Genomic DNA, 18,936 nt, shown 5'->3' with positions numbered 1-18,936 from the left:
GCCTTCTTCTGCATCAGTTGATGTCTTTCTATTTTTTTTTTTTTTTTTGGATTCCCAATGTGAGTAGGGGTCCATTGAAAAGAAATTGCCTTTTTCAGGTAAGAACATTTCTTGATTGAATCAGTTAATTGTTACTAGGGAATAAGACATGGACAGCTCTCCTGAAGCAAGCAAAAATTTAAGCTGGACAGATTTCAAGTAGAAGTCTCTTCCAGTTGGTTGAGGGAATTGGTGATACCCTCCGGGGCCTGTATAAAAGCAAGTAGCTTGTAAAAAATAAAAACCAAAAACTACAAACTCTCCAAAGATGAGTGTGTAGTGGAGAAAAAGAGAGATTTCCTTCCCTAGGGACAGGGATCAGTTATTTCACTGATAAGTTCCCAAATCAGGAAACACCTTTTACCAATGCAAGTGTGTACTTTCTCTGCATTTTAGGCCTAAAGCACTGCAAGATTAGGTGACTGGCCCAGGACCACAAAGCCAAAAAAAGTGCCATTGGTAGAATCTGAATTGAAATTCTCTGAAGAGAAACTCTTTGTCCACTATGCCATTCTTAGTCATTGGCTCTTTTACAACAGGTCCAGATTCCACTGCCTTCCCTACCCTTCCCATCCTTGAAAAACCTTCAGGATGCCCAGAAGCTATTCCAACTTTTGGGTATTCATAATGTAAGAAACAAGCATTTAGCAAGTCAGTGGACTTAACAGATGAATCCTGGAAAAGAACTTTTTATTGTCCCTACCTATTTTCCACATTGGTGAATACTACAGAGGTTACAGACTATCCATTGTGCCTAATTCTCCAACCTGAGTGTCCCAGGTTGGGTCCAGGTTCAAGAATGTTTCCACACATTTCAGGAACTGAGACCAGATTTTCTTTGATCTCTGTTAGGGTATGTATTCACCCTTACAGTATCTACCAATAGCTTGTTTCTTATTCTAATTTATGGCTTCTCTCTGTAAGTTTCCTTTTCTTTGTTCAAAGTCAATTTAACCTTTAGGTTTCCTTTCCTAAATTTCAGTTTTGTTTCTCAGCATTTCTCTAATTTCTCTGATTTTATGTAAGTTATCTAATTCTCACAATAATAAGCTGTTTACAGTTTCCATATTTTCTACTTCTATTCACTTTCAAAATCCATTGTCTTATTTTGACCTCTGCTCACTTTAAAAAGTTAGCATTTTCATGGAAATGTCTTTTTGTTTTGTTTTTTGTATCTCCAAACTAAGTTGGGTATAAAGCCCTGTCTTCCTGTCATCTTTCAGTTATGTCTGATTCTAGGTGACTCCATTTAGGGCTTTTCTTGGCAAGAATGCTGGACTGATTTGTTATTTCCTTTTCATTTTACAAATGAAGAAACAGAAGCAAAGAGGGCTAAGTGATTTGCCCTGGGCCACAGTGTGTTAGCAGCCACCTTTAAAATCAGGAAAATGCCTTTTTAACTCTTATCCGTTGAGCCACCTAGCAGCCCTTCTAGAAAAGTGGGTTCTTCCTAAATGCTCATTATCAGCCATAGCCTGGGGAAGTTCTTCCTCATAACAAGGGCTCTGATTAGATTTTATTTTTTTAAAAATAGCTTTTTATTGACAAAACATATGCATGGGTAATTTTTCAACATTGATCCTTGCAAAACTTCTGTTCCAACTTTTCCCCTCCTTCCCTCCATCCCCTCTCCTAGATGGCAGGTAGTTCCATACATGATAAATATGTTAAAATATATGTTAAATACAATATACGTATACACATTTATACAGTTGTCTTGCTACACAAGAAAACTCGGATTTATAGATTTTAGTTTTTACAATGACCTTAGAAAGGAGATCATCTGGAACGCCAGAATATATAAATACCTGGAGATGTAATCCCTGGGAGCCTGCCTGGATTCAGATTCAGGGCTACTTCCCAGGCCTCTCCTCTAGGCTGTAGGAACACATTGCAATCAGATTTCTAGCAGGTGCAGGGTATAAAGCTTAATCTCTGAACTCTACTCCTCGGAAGACCTGGTGTTTGCTCCACTTAAACTTTGAAGTTTAAATTCTGTGGACGTTGAAAAGAAAGGCTGCCTCTATCCTATGTAAAGATCCCACTGGCAAAACTCATAATACAAAGGTTTTGAAAATCCTTGTATTGGTGGGTTTTGTTTTTTCCATAAGAAAAAGTCACACGGTCTCCTTTCTTGCCCTTCATATGCTGTTACAGCCAAAATTCGTACCTAGGACCTTATTTTAGAATTTTTTTTTTAAAAGAAGTTCAGTATTTTTTCTTGTTAAACTGCTTCAATCCATCTCCGGAATCCAGGCGCTCTTAAGTGAATCTCTCTGCGTACAAATCAGCATAAAAGAGGTTTGACTTGATCCATTCATCTACTCTTCCGCTCACCCAGCATTGTAAGGGTTCATTTCTAGTTCCACCCACATTTCTCCCCACCTTTACCATTCATTATTCTGATTAAAAAAAAAAAAAAAAAAAAAAAAGCAATTGTAAAAATCCGTGGACCTCCTGCCTTGAAAAAAAAAAAACAAAAAAAACCACAACACACCACCATCTCTATTTTTCCCCTTAGAAAAAGCTCGTGTTTCCTCTGCTTCTTCCCACTCTGGCACTCCGGTCCAGACCTTTATTCCCCTCAAAGGAAAGGTTCTCAACCCGGAATTATGTACTTTACACACAAAATCTGAACGCTGTATTTTAATATAGATGGATTCTTTTGCAACCCTATGCATTTTATTTTATGCATTTACATATAATATTTTGAGATGTCGATCCATAGGATTCCCCGGATTGCCACAGGGTCCGTGACACAAAAAGATTTCTGTTGTTCCTTTGAAAGCCGGGAGGTCGTGCCCCCGACTCTACCACGCAAAAGGCCAGGAGAGTTATCTCGGGCAGTTACTTATTAAACACGCCTCCCAATGAGGAAGGGGGAGACGCTCCGGGGGCTGGAGGAGCGTGCGGAGTTAGGTGCGAGGTGGTTGGACGCCGGGAAGGTGCAGGTTGGGGGGGGAGGGAGGGCGCCTCTCAAGCCGGCCAATACAACAAACGGAACCCTCCATCTCCTCCGCGGTACAAAACCGCCACCAACAGCCCAACCGCCGCCAGAGTTCCGCGGAGAGGAGGAGGGGCTTGCGCCTCCCTCCTCTCCGCTCCCTCTCGCGGTCCCCTCTCCTGGGCCGAGCCTGGGTAGTCCCGGGCAGGCTCCGCCCCGTCGCGAGAGGCGGCGGTCATTGGGCTGCGGGGCTTTTTTTGCGGTCGTCCTAGTTGCGAGGAGAGGGAGGAGTCGGGGAGGAGGCCGCCTACGGAGGGCGGGGGAGGTGGGAGGCGGCGGTGCGCGCGGTTCGAGAGCCGAGCCCAGGGCCCAGGAGAAGCCGGAACCGGGGAGGGCTCCAGGATCTCGGCGGCCCGGGCGAAGCTTCCCGCCGCCAGCAAGGAGCGGTCCCTGCCGACTCCTCTCGCTCCTTCCGGCCGCGCCACCGGGGAGGCGGCTTCCTCTGCGCCTCCCTCCCGCTCCTCCCCGCCCCCTAGTCCGGAGGAGGAGGAGGAGGAGGACGGGGGCGGTGGTTGGAAGGAGGAGGAGGAGGAGGCGGCGGCGGCGGCGGGCGGAGACCGCACTCCCCCTTCTCTTTCGGCGGCGGCAGCAGCGGCAGCGGCGGGGACAGGACAATGGAGGTGGCTGTGGAGAAAGCGGCGGCGGCAGCGGCGGCGGCGGTGGCTGCCGCGGTAGCGGCTGGGGGCCCGGCGGCCGCGGCCCCCAGCGGGGAGAATGAGGCCGAGAGCCGGCAGGGCCCGGACTCGGAGCGCGGCGGGGAGGCGGCCCGCCTCAACCTGTTGGACACTTGCGCCGTCTGTCACCAGAACATCCAGAGCCGGGCGCCCAAGCTGCTGCCCTGCCTGCACTCGTTCTGCCAGCGATGCTTGCCCGCCCCCCAGCGCTACCTCATGCTGCCCGCCCCGCTCCTGGGGGCCGCCGAGACGCCCCCCCCTCCCGCCGCCGCAGCCGCTGCCCCCGGCTCCCCCATCTCTGCCACCCCTCCATACAGCACCCAAGGTGAGCGAGACCCTTTCCCGCCGCGCGCGCGTGAGGCCCTGGACAGGGCGAGCCTAGCGGAGCCGCGCCGCTAGCTGGGGGAGGGGAGCCGAGGGGCGGGGAGGCGGGGGACGTGAGCTAGGGAGGCTCACAGCGCGTGAGTGTGTGTGTGTGTGTCTGTGTGTCTGTGTGTGTCTCGACCCTGCTGTCATGTCGCCACTGGCAGGGGGGGGGGGACGGAGAGCGAGAGGAGCGGGTGTATGTGTGTGTGAGTGAGTGTGTGTGTGTGCAGGCGTGTGACACGCATGGAGGGCCCTGCGCGCTCTCTGCGGTGTGTCGGCTTCTCTGCAGGCAACTTCCCTGGGCGCTGGTGACTTTGCCACCCCGCCGCGGGGAAGACGTGCCCCGGGCTCCCCCCAGTGCCCTTCTCGGCCTCCGCGCCGAGCACCCCGACTTTGCCTTTTTTTAAAAGTCTCCCTCGAGTTGACCAATGTATTGTTAATGTCGGAACTTTTGCAGCTTCCTTGGAGTTATTTCTCGGTGTTTGCCCGGAGCTTTTGTCCAGGTCTCCGTGGTTCCGGGAACATAGGGGGAAACCATCCCATTTTTTTTCCCCTTGAATTGTGGAAATGATGCTAAATTTCACGTCCAGTTCTGGGGTCGGAGCTTTGAGTCGATGCTCTAAGCTGGTTCCCCACGACGATCTTGCTCCCCTTCCGTTAGGGACAAAAGGACAAAATGACAGGGGTTTTATTTTTTCCTCCTGTAAAGGGACTAACTTTAGCGGGCTTGGACACAGGAGAGTGAGAAGAAAAAGAACTAATCCTGAAAAAAGTAAGTTTGGTAGGAGTGTGTGGGTTGGTTTTTGTTTGTTTTTAAATTATGCACGTAATAATGAAAACAGCTGTTTATGGGGAAGATGTGCGGCTTCTCCATGGTGAGGTAACGGTTGGTTAGTCTAGTAGGAGAATCTCTTAACAGGTAACTTGTGCTTTTTGATAGAAGACTAAACAATTTTTTTCTTTTTTTGAAGTTTGAAAACATAATATTTTGTCTAATTTATATGTCAGAGAAGTTTTGAATTTTGGAGTGGTTTTTTTTTTTTTTTTTTTTTGTATTTTTCTTTAAAGATTGTAAAAGTACATTCAGGAAAATAGGTTAACTGCTTTTCAAAATGGAAATGATTTATTTTTAACTCCAACCAATCGTTAGAGGAAAAGCTCGACTTAGCTTACGTTATAGTGCAGTGGAGAACTTTGGGCCTGGAGTCCGGAGACCCGAGTTCAAGTTCGGCCTCAGACAGTTGTGTGAACTTGTCAGGACACTGCTTCCTGTTGTGACGATTAAATGAGATAATAGGCGTAAAGGACTTACAAATGCCAGCTATTAAGAATTATCCCTACATTTTCTGGTGTTCTCCCTTTTGTTCAGCCCTGTCCAATGCTTCATGACTCAATTTGGGATGCAAAGGTACCCAGAGCTTGATCTTTTCTTTCTCCTGCTCACTTTAAAGATGATGCCAAACTGACTGAAGTGACTTGTCCAGGGTCATGTAAAGTTCTGAGGCAGGATTTGACCGCCATCTAGTTGCCAGATGTAGTGCCAAATCATTGAACTAGATCTGAGGGATGAAAAATGCTTTTTATCGGATTAAGTGAACTATGGCTTTAACATAAGGAATCAGCCAGCCTATCCAAGATTTATCATGGGTGTAAAGGGAATTTTAGTGACTAAAAATTGGGGATTGGGGGGTAGAGGACTTAACTCAAGTAGTATATTATTCAGTGAAGCTGCTTTTAAAGAAATAATTCACAAAACTATTTTGATCCTTAACTAGAAAATAACCAACAATCTATGATCTGAATCTGGCCTGTCTGAGCCTAGAATTGTTCTAAAAATTGTAAACTACATTAGTGTCATGCAGAGATCAAATATTGAGTCTGTGTTTTGTGGTCTGAAAAGTGAAGGAGGGCTAGATATCTTAAAGTCTCTTCCAGGTCCAAAATTGGAATTAATACAAGTAGACCAGATAATACTTGTAATGTGAATCCCACATTGTAGATTGTAGTTTACATGAAATAGCAACAGGACAAGTTTTCAGAAGGACATACAGGATTTAAAGAGGTTTAAAGTTTCAACTTTGCTTTATAATACATAATCTCCTCAGTGAAAAAGCAAAACAATCAACTCATTGTCTAGGTTATGTGATTTGGGATCATTTTCTTCCAGAACCAATTACCTTGTCTATTTTCTTCACTTTATTTTTCTCTTTGATTCAATGATTTGTTTTGGAAAAAGAAGCTAATTTTAATAATGTAAATGGCAATGTAAAGGCAAATCTTCAAAAATTATATACATTTTAAAGAAGGTAGAATTGATTTCTGGAATTCATGTTGACTTCCTTAAAAGAGGCATTGTGAGGGGCAGCCAGGTGGTGCAGTGGATAGAGGACCAGCCCTGAAGTCAGGAGGACCTGAGATCAAATTTAGCCTCACACTTAACACTTCCTAGCTGTGTGACTCTGAGTAAGTCACTTAACCCCAATTATATCGGGGGGAAAAAGAGGCATTATGATGTAGTGGGGACAGAAACACTGGAATTATCATCATCATATTATGGAATTTAATGATAATCTAATCCAAAACTTTCATTTTGCATTTTGAGTAAACTCCTCAAAAAGTGATTTGCTCAACATACAGGTGGTAAAGTAGTTGGGATAATCAGAAGACTAAATCTGTGCTCTGCCACTGTGAAATTTGCTGTTCATTGAGCTCTGTGTTCTCTTTAGTTAAAGCCAAGTATTTACTGAGTATCATGGGAAATATAAAAATATTTAATAGAGTTAAGTGAGGTGAGAGACTAATGTAAAAGTAGTAGGTCATGCCTTCTTTAATCCTTGTTTCCTCATCCTTAGTAGATCCTTTCAGCTTTTAACAAATTACCACTTATGGTTCTATAATCATTACTAATGAATAATATGACAATTTACAGGAAGAGTTTTGAAAAGCAGTTTATTTAGTTTTAGGCCAGTAAAGATACTAAACTGTGCATATCCATTGACTCAGTAGTAGCGGTGCTAGGCTGCTACCCCAAAGATCAGAGAAGATATAAAAGGAACCCACATCAGTTGGGGAATGACTGAACAAATTATGATGTATTGAAGTAATGAATAGTTCTGTGGAATGGGACGGGTTGAGAGCAAATGTGTAAAGACCCTTATGAACTGAGTAGAAGCAAATAATTTATATACTAACATGAAGACAAACAAGTTGCAGGATCTACTGATCAAATTGTTACTCTTCTCCTGACAGGTGTGGGACTGAGGAGTGCTGCAAATTAAGAGAGATGGTTCTTAGATGTAACCAACAAGATTTGTTTGCTCGACTTGACATATTTATTTAAATTTTTTTTTAATGGAGGAGGTAGAATTTATTTTTAATCATTTTATACATGAAATTAATCGACTGCACTGTTAAAAGAGCAAAATGAAGTTTAGAGAAGGGTAATAGGAAAGCAAGAATCTATTGCTTATATGTTAAATTTAAAAGACACTTAAAAATTGCAACAAGCTTATATAAAATCATTTCTGTTCTTTGTGTATTGAAATGATCAGGTTTTATATCTGCTAAGTTCATTAATACAAAGTTGATGTTGATGCTCCTTTTTTGTCCTTTAAGGACTCCACACACGTAGACTATTGGAAAACTGTCACTGTTGTTCCTTACATTGCTCAGAATATGTAATGTCTGGACTGGCTCTCTGGAGGATCTTTGGAGATTAGCCTTGGTCTTAGGTGGAGGAGTGATGAAGGCAGGAGAGCCACCAGGAGGATCTCTGTTTCTGTCTCCTTCTATGTCTCCTCTATGTATCTGAGCCTGAGATCTGAGCTTTCATCTCCAGTCCTCTTAGCCCTTAAATACTTCAGTATGATTACATCATTATATCACACTAAGTATGTGTGAACTAGAGAACCATTATCTAATCACTCACACTGAGTAAGCATCCTGCTATAGGTATCCATGCTTCAAGTAGAAGTGTCATGCCCTGACTTCTCAGGGAGGGAGGTGAAAAATTCCATAGGGAAATTGGAGAGCCATTTTCTAAAGATAGTGGAGCTGTTTGCACTGGACACTGGCTGCCCTTTTGGCGGGTTATACAACCTGTCTGCTGGAGCTAGTGCATGTTTATCAAAAATCAAGAAGCTAATTGTGCAAAGAGTTAAATTTAGAAGTTCTCTAGAATTACTTGTGGCTCCCCCTTTCTTTTGTTTTTGGGAGGAGTGTCTTAATGTCTCTGTTTCTTCTCTCTACTATTGCCTGACCTTGAGGATTAAAGGGTATGCCAGTGATGTGTAAAATATGCTACTGTGCACAAAAGTGTGCAAAATGTTTAGAAGTATATGCAGGTCCATTATCTGTTTTTATTGCTTATGGCACACCCATAATTGCAAATGTTTGTCTAAGGAATTTAGTGACCACTTAGACTGTCTCTTTTGCTGTTGGCATTGCAAAAGTGAACCCTGAAAAAGGTATCTACCACAATGTGGATAAAAGACAGACGACCAAAAGATTTATAATGAGTCACATCCATTTGTCAAATTTCATTGGGTCTCAAACCATGAAGGTTCTTCCCTGGAGGGAGCATAGGAGTGTGGAAAGGAAGGCAAGCTATACAGCTTTTTACTATGCTTCTAGCTTCCTCTCTTGTTATCCCAAATTGCAAACGTAAAGCTGGAGCAGCCTGATGATATTTAAAATGAGATTCTTGGGCTGTCTGAAATAAAGGAGTATTGGCTAACATGGTTAGAAGGCAATCTGCCTTTCAATTTCCATAAAAAATAGGACCTGGAAGTCCACTATGAGAGTGGACATGCAAGATATAAATCTTACCTGGATGCTTTCTCATTTGCTCTCCAAGTTTCTTAACTAGCTGATACGTATATTAGAAGCTACAAATTTTATGTGGGCTGTGGTAATTCTTTGTACTACGCCTACTGAATAAGCTGAGTCTGATATTATATTTACATCCCCTGAATAAATAAGAGCTAGCATGATTGCATAAAATTCATTCTGCTGAGTTGATTGAAAAGGAATTCTGACTACTCTCTTTATAGTTGTCATATAAGTTTGAGATTTAACTATTAGCACAAATGTAATGTTTGGATGCATCTGTAAAGATAGTTGGTCCTTTAAGAGGAATCTTAGAAACCTTTTCTTCAAAAATCCATTGCCAATTATGTAGCCAGGTTATCTTTAATGGAGACCCCTGTGTAAAAATTTGGAGTCATGGCCAATAAAGTTTGCCACTCTGGGATGGTTTCACAGCATACATTAATTTGTGCTTTAGTATAAAATGTGTATATTTTGTCAGATCTTATCACAGATAATTGTACTACTGGCTTAATACCATTTAATAAAATTCTAGCCACAAGCAGTGGGTAAGGAGTGTAAGGCTTTGTTCTGGTTGTGCTGAGAGGTTCACCCACTCTATCACACTGTTTCCTTGATGAAGGATTGCTATGGGTGCCTCTTTTGTAGCAAAAACTGATATTTCCAAGGGTTTTTGAGTGACTCTTTCAACCACATTGGATAAAGCCAGTTCAACTTCTCTCAAAGCCTCTTGAGCTTCTTTTGTAAGCTGATTAAGTGAGTTTAAAGCAGTGTCTCCCCTTAAAATGCCTTATAATGGTTGTAATTGATATGTACTTAAGCCTAATACTGGATATCTCTTATCAATTTCTGAAAGTCATTTAAGATGTTCAGTTTCTCTGTTGTTTTTGTTTGTTTGTTTGAACTTTTTATTGACAACATATGCATGGGTAATTTTTTACATTATCCCTTGCACTCGTAGTTCTGTTCTGACTTTTCCCTTCCTTTCCTGAACCCCCTCTCCTAGATGGCAGGCAATCTTATACATGTTAAATATGTTATAGTATATTCTAGATACAATATATGTGTGCAGAACCATCCAGTTCTTGTTACACAAGGAGAATTTGATTCAGAAGGTAAAAATAATGGGGGAAGAAAAACAAAAATGCAAGTAGTCCATATTCATTTCCCAGTGTTCCTTCTCTGGATGTGGTTGATTCTGTCCATCATTGATCAATTGGAACTGAATTAGCTCTTCTCTTTGAAGATATCCACTTCCATCAGAATACATCTTCATGCAGTATTGTTGTTGAAGTGTATAATGATCTCCTGGTTCTGCTCATTTCAACTCAGCATCAGTTCATGTAAGTCTTTCCAAGCCTCTCTGTATTCATCCTGCTAGTCATTTCTTATAGAACAACAATGTTGCATAACATTCATATACCACAATTTATCCAACCATTCTCCAATTGATGGACATCCATTTCCAGTTTCTAGCCACTACAAAAAGGGCTACCACAAACATTTTTGCACATGTGGGTCCCTTTCCCTTCTTTAATATTTCTTTGGGATATAATACCAGTGGTAACACTGCTGGATCAAAGGGTATGCACAGTTTGATAACTTTGGGGCATAATTTTAGATTGTTCTCCAGAATGGTAGGATTCTTTCACAACTCCACCAACAATGCATCAGTATCCCAGTTTTCCCACATCTCCAACATTGATCATTTTTTTTTCATCTTAGCCAATCTGACATGTGTGTAGTAGTATCTCAGAGTTGTCTTAATTTGCAAATATTTTATATTCTCAACATTTGTTTGGAATGGAATTTCTCTTTATATCTCTTGCTGTTGCATTTTGTTGGTGATGTATAAAAATGCTGAGGATTTATGTGGATTTATTTTATATCCTGCAACTTTGCTAAAGTTGTGGATTATATCTATTAGCTTTTTAGTACAATCTCTAGGGTTCTCTAAGTATATCATCATGTCATCTGCAAAGGATGATAGTTTGGTTTCCTCATTACCTACTCTAATTCCTTTAATCTCTTTCTCAACTCTTATTGCAGAGGCTAACATTTCTAATACAGTATTGAATAATAGCTTGTTTCACTCCTGATCTTACTGGGAATAGTTCCAGTTTATCCCCATTACATATATGATGCTTACTGACGGTTTTAAATATAGGCTCCTGATTATTTCAAGGAAAAGTCCATTTATTCCTATACTCTGAAGTGTTTTTATTAGGAATCTATGTTGGATTTTATCAAATGTGTGTTCTGCATCTATTGCGATGATCATACGTTTTTTGTTAATTTAGTTATTGATATAGTCAGTTAGGCTAATAGTTTTCCTAATATTGAACCAGGCCTGCATTCCTGGTATAAATCCTACTTGGTCATGGTGTATTATCCTGGGGATGATATTCTGGTATCTTTTTGCTAATATTTTTTCTAAGATTTTAGCATCAGTATTCCTTAGGGAGATTGGTCTATAATTTTCTTTCTCTTTTTTCAACTTACCTGGTTTAGGTATCAGTACCATGTCTTTGTCATAAAAGGAATTTGGTAGGACTCCTTCAATCACTATTTTTTCAAATAGTTTCTATAGCATTGGAGTTAATTGTTCTTTAAATGTTTGGTAGAATTCACATGTAAATCCATCTGGTCCTGGGGATTTTTTCTTAGGGAGTTGATTAATAACTTGTTTTATCTCTTTTTCTATAACCAATTTACTTAACTTCCTCTGTTAATCTTGGCAAGCTATATCTTTTTGAAGGTATTCTTTCATTTAAGTTATTGAATTTGTTGGCATAAAGTTGGGCAATGTAACTCCTAATTATTGCTCTAATTTCCTCTTCATTAGTGGCAAGTTCTCACTTTTCATTTTTAAGACTTAATTTGATTTTCCTCTTTACTTTTTTTGAAATCAGATTTACTAAGGGTTTTATCTCTTTTGTTGGTTTTTTCCATAAAACCAATTCTTAGTTTTATTAAGTCAGTAGTTTTTCTTTTACTTTAAATTTTATTAATTTCTCCTTTTATTTTTAAATTTTAGTTTAGTGTTTGACTAGGGGTTTTTAATTTGTTCCTTTTCTAAAAGCTTTTTTACTTGCAAGCCCAATTTATTGACGTTCTCTTTCTCTATTTTTTGCAAGTAGGCCTCTAGAGATATAAAATTTCCCCATATTTACCCTTTATTCCTTTATTACTGCTTTGGCTGCATCCCACACATTTTTGGTATGACATCTCATTATTGTCATTTTCTTGGGTGAAATTGTTAATTGTCTATGATTTACTGTTTCACCCAATCATTCTTTAGTATGAGATTATTTAGTTTCCAATTATTTTTTGGTCTATTTTCCCCTGTCTTTTATTGAATGTAATTTTCATTGCATCATGATCTGAAAAGGACACATTTACTATTTCTGTCTTTCTGCATTTAAATTTGAGGTTTTTATATCCAAATATATGGTCAGTTTTTGTATAAGTTCCATGAGCTGCTGAGAAGAAAGTATACTCCTTTCTGCTTCCTTTTAGTTTTCTCCAAAGATCTATCATACCTAACTTTTCTGGTATTCTATTTACGTTTGACTTCTTCCTTAATTATTTTGTGGTTTGATTTATCCAATTCTGAGAGTGCAAGGTTGAGATCTCCCACTACTATAGTTTTGCTATCTATTTCTTCTTTCAGCTCTTTTAATTTCTCTTTTAAGAATTTAGATACTACACCACTTGGTGCATATATGTTTAATATTAATATTACTTCATTATCTGTGCTACCTTTAGTAAGATATAGTGCCTTTCCTTATTTTTTAATTAGATCAATTTTTGCTTTTGCTTGATCTGAGATCAGGATGGCTGCCCCTGTTTTTTTGACTTCACCTGAAGTATAGTTCTCCTCCCAACTTTTTACCTTTACTCTGTATGTATCCCCGTACATCAAGTGTGTTTACTGTAAACAACATAATGTAGGATTCTGGCTTTTAATCTAGCCTGCTAATCGTCCTTTTTATGGGGGAGTTTACCCCATTCACATTTATGGTTAAAATGACTAATTCTGTATTACTTGCCATCTTGTTTTAACCCCTGCTTATTTATACTTTTCTCCTTTCCTTTCCCCTTAACCCCACTCCCCAGTATTAAATTTGTAAGCACCACTTGCTTCTCACAGCCCTTCCTTTTAGCATCCCTTCCCCACCTTAGAATTCCTCCCCCTTTCTTACCCCTTTTCCTCACAATTTCTACATTCCCTTCCACTTAGCTTACTCCTTCCCTTTTCACTTTTCCCCTCTTACTTTTCAATGAGGTGTGGGAGAAGTTTCTCTGTAAATTGAATATGTCTAATATTTTTCTCTTTAAGCAAATTCTGATGAGAGTAAGAAACTCACTATGTTCATCCCCCTCCCTACTTTCTCTCATATATATGTTTCCGTTGCCTCTAAATGAGATGTAGTACCCGCACTTTACCCTTTTTCTGGTACAATTTCCTTTCCACTTCTAGTTTCTAGAACAAATTATATATGTGTTCTTTATGTATCTTTATAACAAAATATAGTTCCCAAGATTTCTTTTTATCTTTTTATCTTTCTCTTGAGTCCTATATTTGGAAGTCAAATTTTTTGTTCCAGTTTTTTCATCAGAAATAGATGAAATTCACCTATGTCATTGAATCTTCATCTTATTCCCTGGGGGGAAAAAATTATCATTTGGCTGGGTGAGTTATTCTTGGCTGCATACCAAGTTCCTTTGCCTTTCAAATAACAGATTTCAGATCCTTTGATCCTTTAATGTGGATGTTGATAGATCTCAAATAATACTTATTGTGTAAAGTCCAGTAATTCTCAGATTATCTCTCCTAGATCTATTTTCCAGGTCTGTTTTAGTTTACTCATTACCTACTCTTATCTAATTCCTTTAATCTTTTTTTTTTTTTTCTTTATTGCTAAAGCTAACATTTCCAATACAATATTTAATAGTAATAATAGTGATCAGGGCAACCTTGTTTCATATGAAGCCTGATCTTATTGGGAATGCTTCTAATTTATCCCTATTACATATGATGCTTGCTGGTGGTTTTAGGTAGATGCTGTTGATCATTTTAAAAACTCCATTTATTCCGATGCTCTCTAGTTTTTTTAAATAGGAATGGATATTGGATTTTGTCAAATTTTTTTTCTACATCTGTTGAAATACATGATTTATGCAAATTTGTTTATTGATATAGTTAATTATACCAATAGTATTTTTAACATTGAACCAGTTCTGTATTCCTGATATAAAGACTGAAGGCAGTCTGCCCCTGATCCTAACCATCCTGCCTGGGAGCAAAACCAGACCTTTTCTGGTGAATTTTGAGGATATTTTCTGTTGGTAATGTATTCATGGGTTTTTTCAGCCAATCCCTAATTCCGAGGCCTTGTCATGAAATAAAGTATTATGAGAGCAAGAAGGAGCTTAGATAGATGTGTTTCCTCTCTGCCATCTTGGCTGGAAGTCTAGTTTCTCTTTCTTAAAAATAATTTTTGTACTATAAGCAGCTTGGATATTTCACACCCTAAATATTGAAAAAGAGTGTGCCTTTGAATTTTTCTTGGAGCTATATGCAATTTGTAGTTCCTTAGTGTTTCTATGGTCTTTTGTAGACATGCTTCTAACATTTGCAGATGCACACCCCAAGATAACATCCATGTAATGTAATAATACAACTTTTGGAAATGCTTTTCTTACTAGTATAAGAGCAGCAGCAACATATATTTGACAAATAGGACTGTTTTTCATTCCTTGTGCCAAAACTGTTCATTCATATGTTTTATAAGGTTCAGCTAAGTTAATTCTGGGTGCTGAAAAAGTAAATCTTTTCATATCCTCCTTATCCTGGGGGATAGAATAGAAACAATCCTTAATGTCTGTAACCCAAAAGAGGACATTCTCTAGACCAGGGGTTCTCAAACTACAGTCCACTGGCCAGATATGGCCCGCTGAGGACTTTTGTGCAGCCTGCTGGGTTATGACAAATGGGCTGAGGGGCGGAGACAAGAGAGTGAGTTTTTGTTTTTACTATAGTCCGGCCCTCCAACAGTCTGAGGGACAGTAAACTGGCCCCCTATTTAAAAAGTTTGAGGACCACTGCTCTAGGCAATTGAGTAGGAGACGGAAGTCCAGGCTGAAGAATTCCCATAGTTTCCATCTGTTCATTTTCTTTTCTCAAATCAGTCAACATCCTGCATTTTCAGATTTCTTTTTTACAACAAATACAGTGGAATTCCAAGGACTTAGAGAAGGTTGTAAGTGTCTTTGGTCAAGTTGCTCTTGTACTATATTTAATAAAGCCTGAATTTTATTTTTGGCTAAGGGTCATTGTTCTATCCACACTGATATATCAGTTTTGCACTGAATAAGAACAGGTGAGAGTGTTGGCAGACCTTCAAAAGCAGCCCTACCTAAAAAGCTTGAAGTACTCAATTGTAATCCTAACTGTTGTAGGATGTCTCTTTCCCACAGATTGATGGGGATTTTTTTCTACCATAAAAGGAGTTTAAAACTCCTGTTTTACCTTCAAATTTCAGCTTCAAATTGATCCTCCTATGCCAGACATATGGGTGTCCTGTTGGACTCTTTGGCCAGTGACTGGGCCAGTTGGCACCTCTAATGACTATACGATCTACACCTGTGTCTATCAACCCTTTCAATGGTATGTCATTTACATAGATAGTGAACATAGATAGGAGGATGGTCAGTTGCAACTGCTGCAGTCTAGAATATTCCTGGATTCTGTTGTTGGGAGTCAGTCCAGGTAAATAACACCAGTTTGCCTCTCAGGCTATCAGGAGTGTGTGTCAACCTGATGCTACTGCTTCTCCTTGGTGATAGATCATACATTGTCTACCTGTATTAGTAACTGGGATATTAGCTACATGTTTCGCAGTTTCCCAAATCAGTGTATGGATAAACATTGTTTTGTAAGTATTCTTAGGAGCTAAAATGATCAAGCCTACTTTTTGGAGAGGCAAGGGTTCTATAGGCTAGACAGGGATAGATTTCCCCTCTCAGGGGATAGTCCCAGCTGCATACAGCTCTATTCTCCCTCATTGCAATCCCCTTCCCCCATCAGGCTGCTTCTCAGCTGATTGATCATGTTTAATGCCCCAAGTTTCTTTGCCTGGGACCCTGGGGCTGAGCCCTGCTTCAAGGTTCTTTGAATCAATCTACATTCTGATGCCCAATGGAAGCCTTTGTTGCATTGTGGATATGGGGTTTTGGGTCTTGTTCTCCCACCCTGATTTCTATGCCAACATTGAGCTTTCAGATGCCCTACTTTAACCACATTGAAAGCATTGAGAAGTCTCTGGAAGTCCCTTGCCAAAAGGGACCCTGTCTTCCCATGTTGAGATCTTGAAAAGTCTGCATCATAGCCTGGGTATAAAAAGTATTTGTGCCCACTGTGACACAGCGTCTTATGATTTCTTCTAAAGGAGCATCCTTATGTAGTCCTAATGCAACTCTTGATACAAATCTCATTAACATTTTCCTTAGCCAGTTGTCTTATCATAATTTCTGTTGCTGCATTTTCACCAATAGTTCATATGACTGCTGTCTGCAGACCACAAAATCAGCAAAGGGTTCATTTGGACCTTGCACTATTTTCATGAAGGCTTCCCCTCTAGTCTTCCTGGGAAGGTGCCCTGTAATATTCTTCTCTAAAATGTAATCTTCTCTTGTTGGGGTTTTCTTGGGGTCTCTGGAGGCAGCCTTAGTTTCAGTTCAGTAATCACCCAAATGCAGCCAGATATTAAAGTCCAAATCCTTTATTGTCCGTTTTCAAGTCTTGTCTCCTTTCTTGTGTCTTCTTCAAAATCTTGTCTCCTTCACTTGGGGCTCAGCTACTTTTTCTGGAGGCCTATCTCTCTCCTTTGTTCCAAGAGCTTGAGCTCCCGCCTGCTTTCTCTGACTTCTGATTTTCCCATACTGAATCCTGGCCCTGGGACTCTGAGAGCTTCTAATGAGCTTGTCTTTCTGGCCCTGAGAGCTTCTTGCCCCACACTGCGAATACATCAATCATTATATCACTAGGAAACCATGATTTGTTGTAGGATTAAATCTGTGCTAAACTAGATTTAATCATTATCTCAATTCCATTTAGTACCTTGTTTCAAGTTCTGGTCCATAACATCTCCTTGTAGGATGAAATTAATCATACTGAACCATGCTAAAATAGATAAGTATTGTCTCTATCAATTCCACTGACTTAGCACCTTTATTTAAGTTCTGGCCTTTAACAGTGTCCCATGCTTTGATAGCAGCAGAAACAATTTGCTCATATGCTGCTATAGGGTAATTAATCTGCTAAAGTGTCTGCATAAGGATCTACATTTCACTCAGCATCAGTTCATGTAAGTCTCTCCAGGCCTTTCTGAAATCATCCTCAAACAAAATATTTTTGGCAGGTTTCCTCTGGGCTGAAGTTCCCCCACTATCTGCAGCTGTGTGGGATGGCGATGCAACTCCTGACTCAAAATGATTACTCATGAGATTTCTCAAAGCGAAGATTAGAAGTTTTATTTATAATCTCTCGAAGCAGGCAGTCTGGTCACTGAGTCTCAGAGAGGAATCCTGCTCAGAGAGTTAGAAGGGATTATATAGTCAAAACCATAGGAACCTGTGACCCCCCCCCCCATTCTTTATCTGGTTAATTTTCACTGTGTGCTCAGTGCTTGCTCAAGTGGAGGTAGCAAAGGTTTGCTAAATTCTAGTCAAGCCAGTATAGTTGACTTATTGCAGGTGTGTTTGCCTAAATTTATTGTAGTCAGTTATAATATTTGCTAATGCTTGCTTGAGCTGATGGAGCACTCTATTGTAATATTTGTACAAAGTTTCATTTTCCCCAAACCCATCAGACCCAGATCTTCATAAACAAAAATTTAGGTTATAGGTTCAATCTATTTTGTGACTTTACGAGAAATCACATAATTTCTCACAGAACTGTAATCTTCAGTCTTTTCCTTTGATAATTGATGTACTGCATTGTTCTTTTAGTTCTGCTTGCTTTGTTCTGTATCAATTTCTACAAGTTCCCAAGTTTTCCTCCTTGTTGCTTTATATTTGGCATTTCTTATAGTACAGTAATTTACTATGATACATATCACACTTTTTGTTCAGTCAAGCCATTCCCCAAATGATAGACATCTTCCTTACTAAAAGGTAGATTCTAGTATTATTAAATTACAAATTATTTTTGTAGAAATTGTGCCATTCCTCACCTCGGCATTAGTGTTCTTGTTTTCTCCTATCCCATAATTTGGAGTTGGAGCATTATTTCATGTAGTTGTTGATAGCTTTCATTTCTTTGGTCAGAAGCTCTTGAACCAAAATGGTTCTTCATGATTTTGTGGTGATTATCTTATAGATTTTTAATACAAATATTTTTCCTTTTTGCTTTGTCTTTTAGTTCTGGCTGCATTGATTTTCATAATGCAAAAGCATTTTGACTTTTTGCAATCAAAATTGTCTCATCACTTCTGTTTCACACTGTTAAATGAAGACTTCTATTAGGGTTAGTTCTAGAAACTATTTCTTGCCCTCTTAGCTAACTCTTTCTATTTTTTTTTTTTTATATAGCTTTTTATTTACAAGATATACATAGGTAATTTTTCAGCATTGACAATTGCAAAACCTTTTGTTCCAATTTTTCCCCTCCTTCCCCTCACCCCCTTCCCCAGATGGCAGGTAGACCAAGACATGTTAAATGTTAAAGTATATGTTAAATACAATATATGTATACATATCCATACAGTTATTTTGCTGCACAAGAAGAATCAGATTTTGAAATAATGTACAATTAACCTGTGAAGGAAATAAAAAATGCAGACAGACAAAAAAAGAGGGATTGGAAATGCTATGTAGTGATTGACATTCATTTCCCAGAGTTCTTTCGGTATGGGTGTCTTAGCTAACTTTTTAATGTGATCTTTTAATGTTTAGGTTGTTCATTGTGGAGTTCATTGTGGCATATGGTGTAAAATGTTGGTCTAAATCTAGTTTTTGCTA

At 39.6% G+C, this 18,936-nt stretch overlaps 1 protein-coding gene across 6 annotated transcripts in view; it reads left to right on the top strand.

Annotated features, from left to right (window-relative positions):
* Window positions 1-2,884: 2,884 nt before the first annotated feature.
* Window positions 2,885-18,936, top strand: part of TRIM24 (tripartite motif containing 24) — a 115,504-nt gene continuing 99,452 nt past the window's right edge. For 2 of the 6 annotated variants that reach the window (XM_074267811.1, XM_074267810.1), the window contains exon 1: window positions 3,599-4,042. In XM_074267811.1, coding sequence (XP_074123912.1) covers window positions 3,658-4,042 — 385 coding nt within the window. In that variant the 5' untranslated portion in view covers window positions 3,599-3,657. Of the gene's footprint in view, window positions 3,339-3,594; window positions 4,043-4,135; window positions 4,856-18,936 lie in introns of those variants that run through there. The other 4 variants (XM_074267808.1, XM_074267809.1, XR_012482297.1 and 1 more) reach the window with 4 other exon arrangements.

Source organism: Sminthopsis crassicaudata, chromosome 5 (genome assembly GCF_048593235.1).
Source record: "Sminthopsis crassicaudata isolate SCR6 chromosome 5, ASM4859323v1, whole genome shotgun sequence".
NCBI classification, from domain to species: Eukaryota; Metazoa; Chordata; class Mammalia; order Dasyuromorphia; family Dasyuridae; genus Sminthopsis; species Sminthopsis crassicaudata.
The sequence above is the reverse complement of the archived record's forward strand: the minus strand, read 5'-3'. Positions and strand labels throughout refer to the sequence as shown.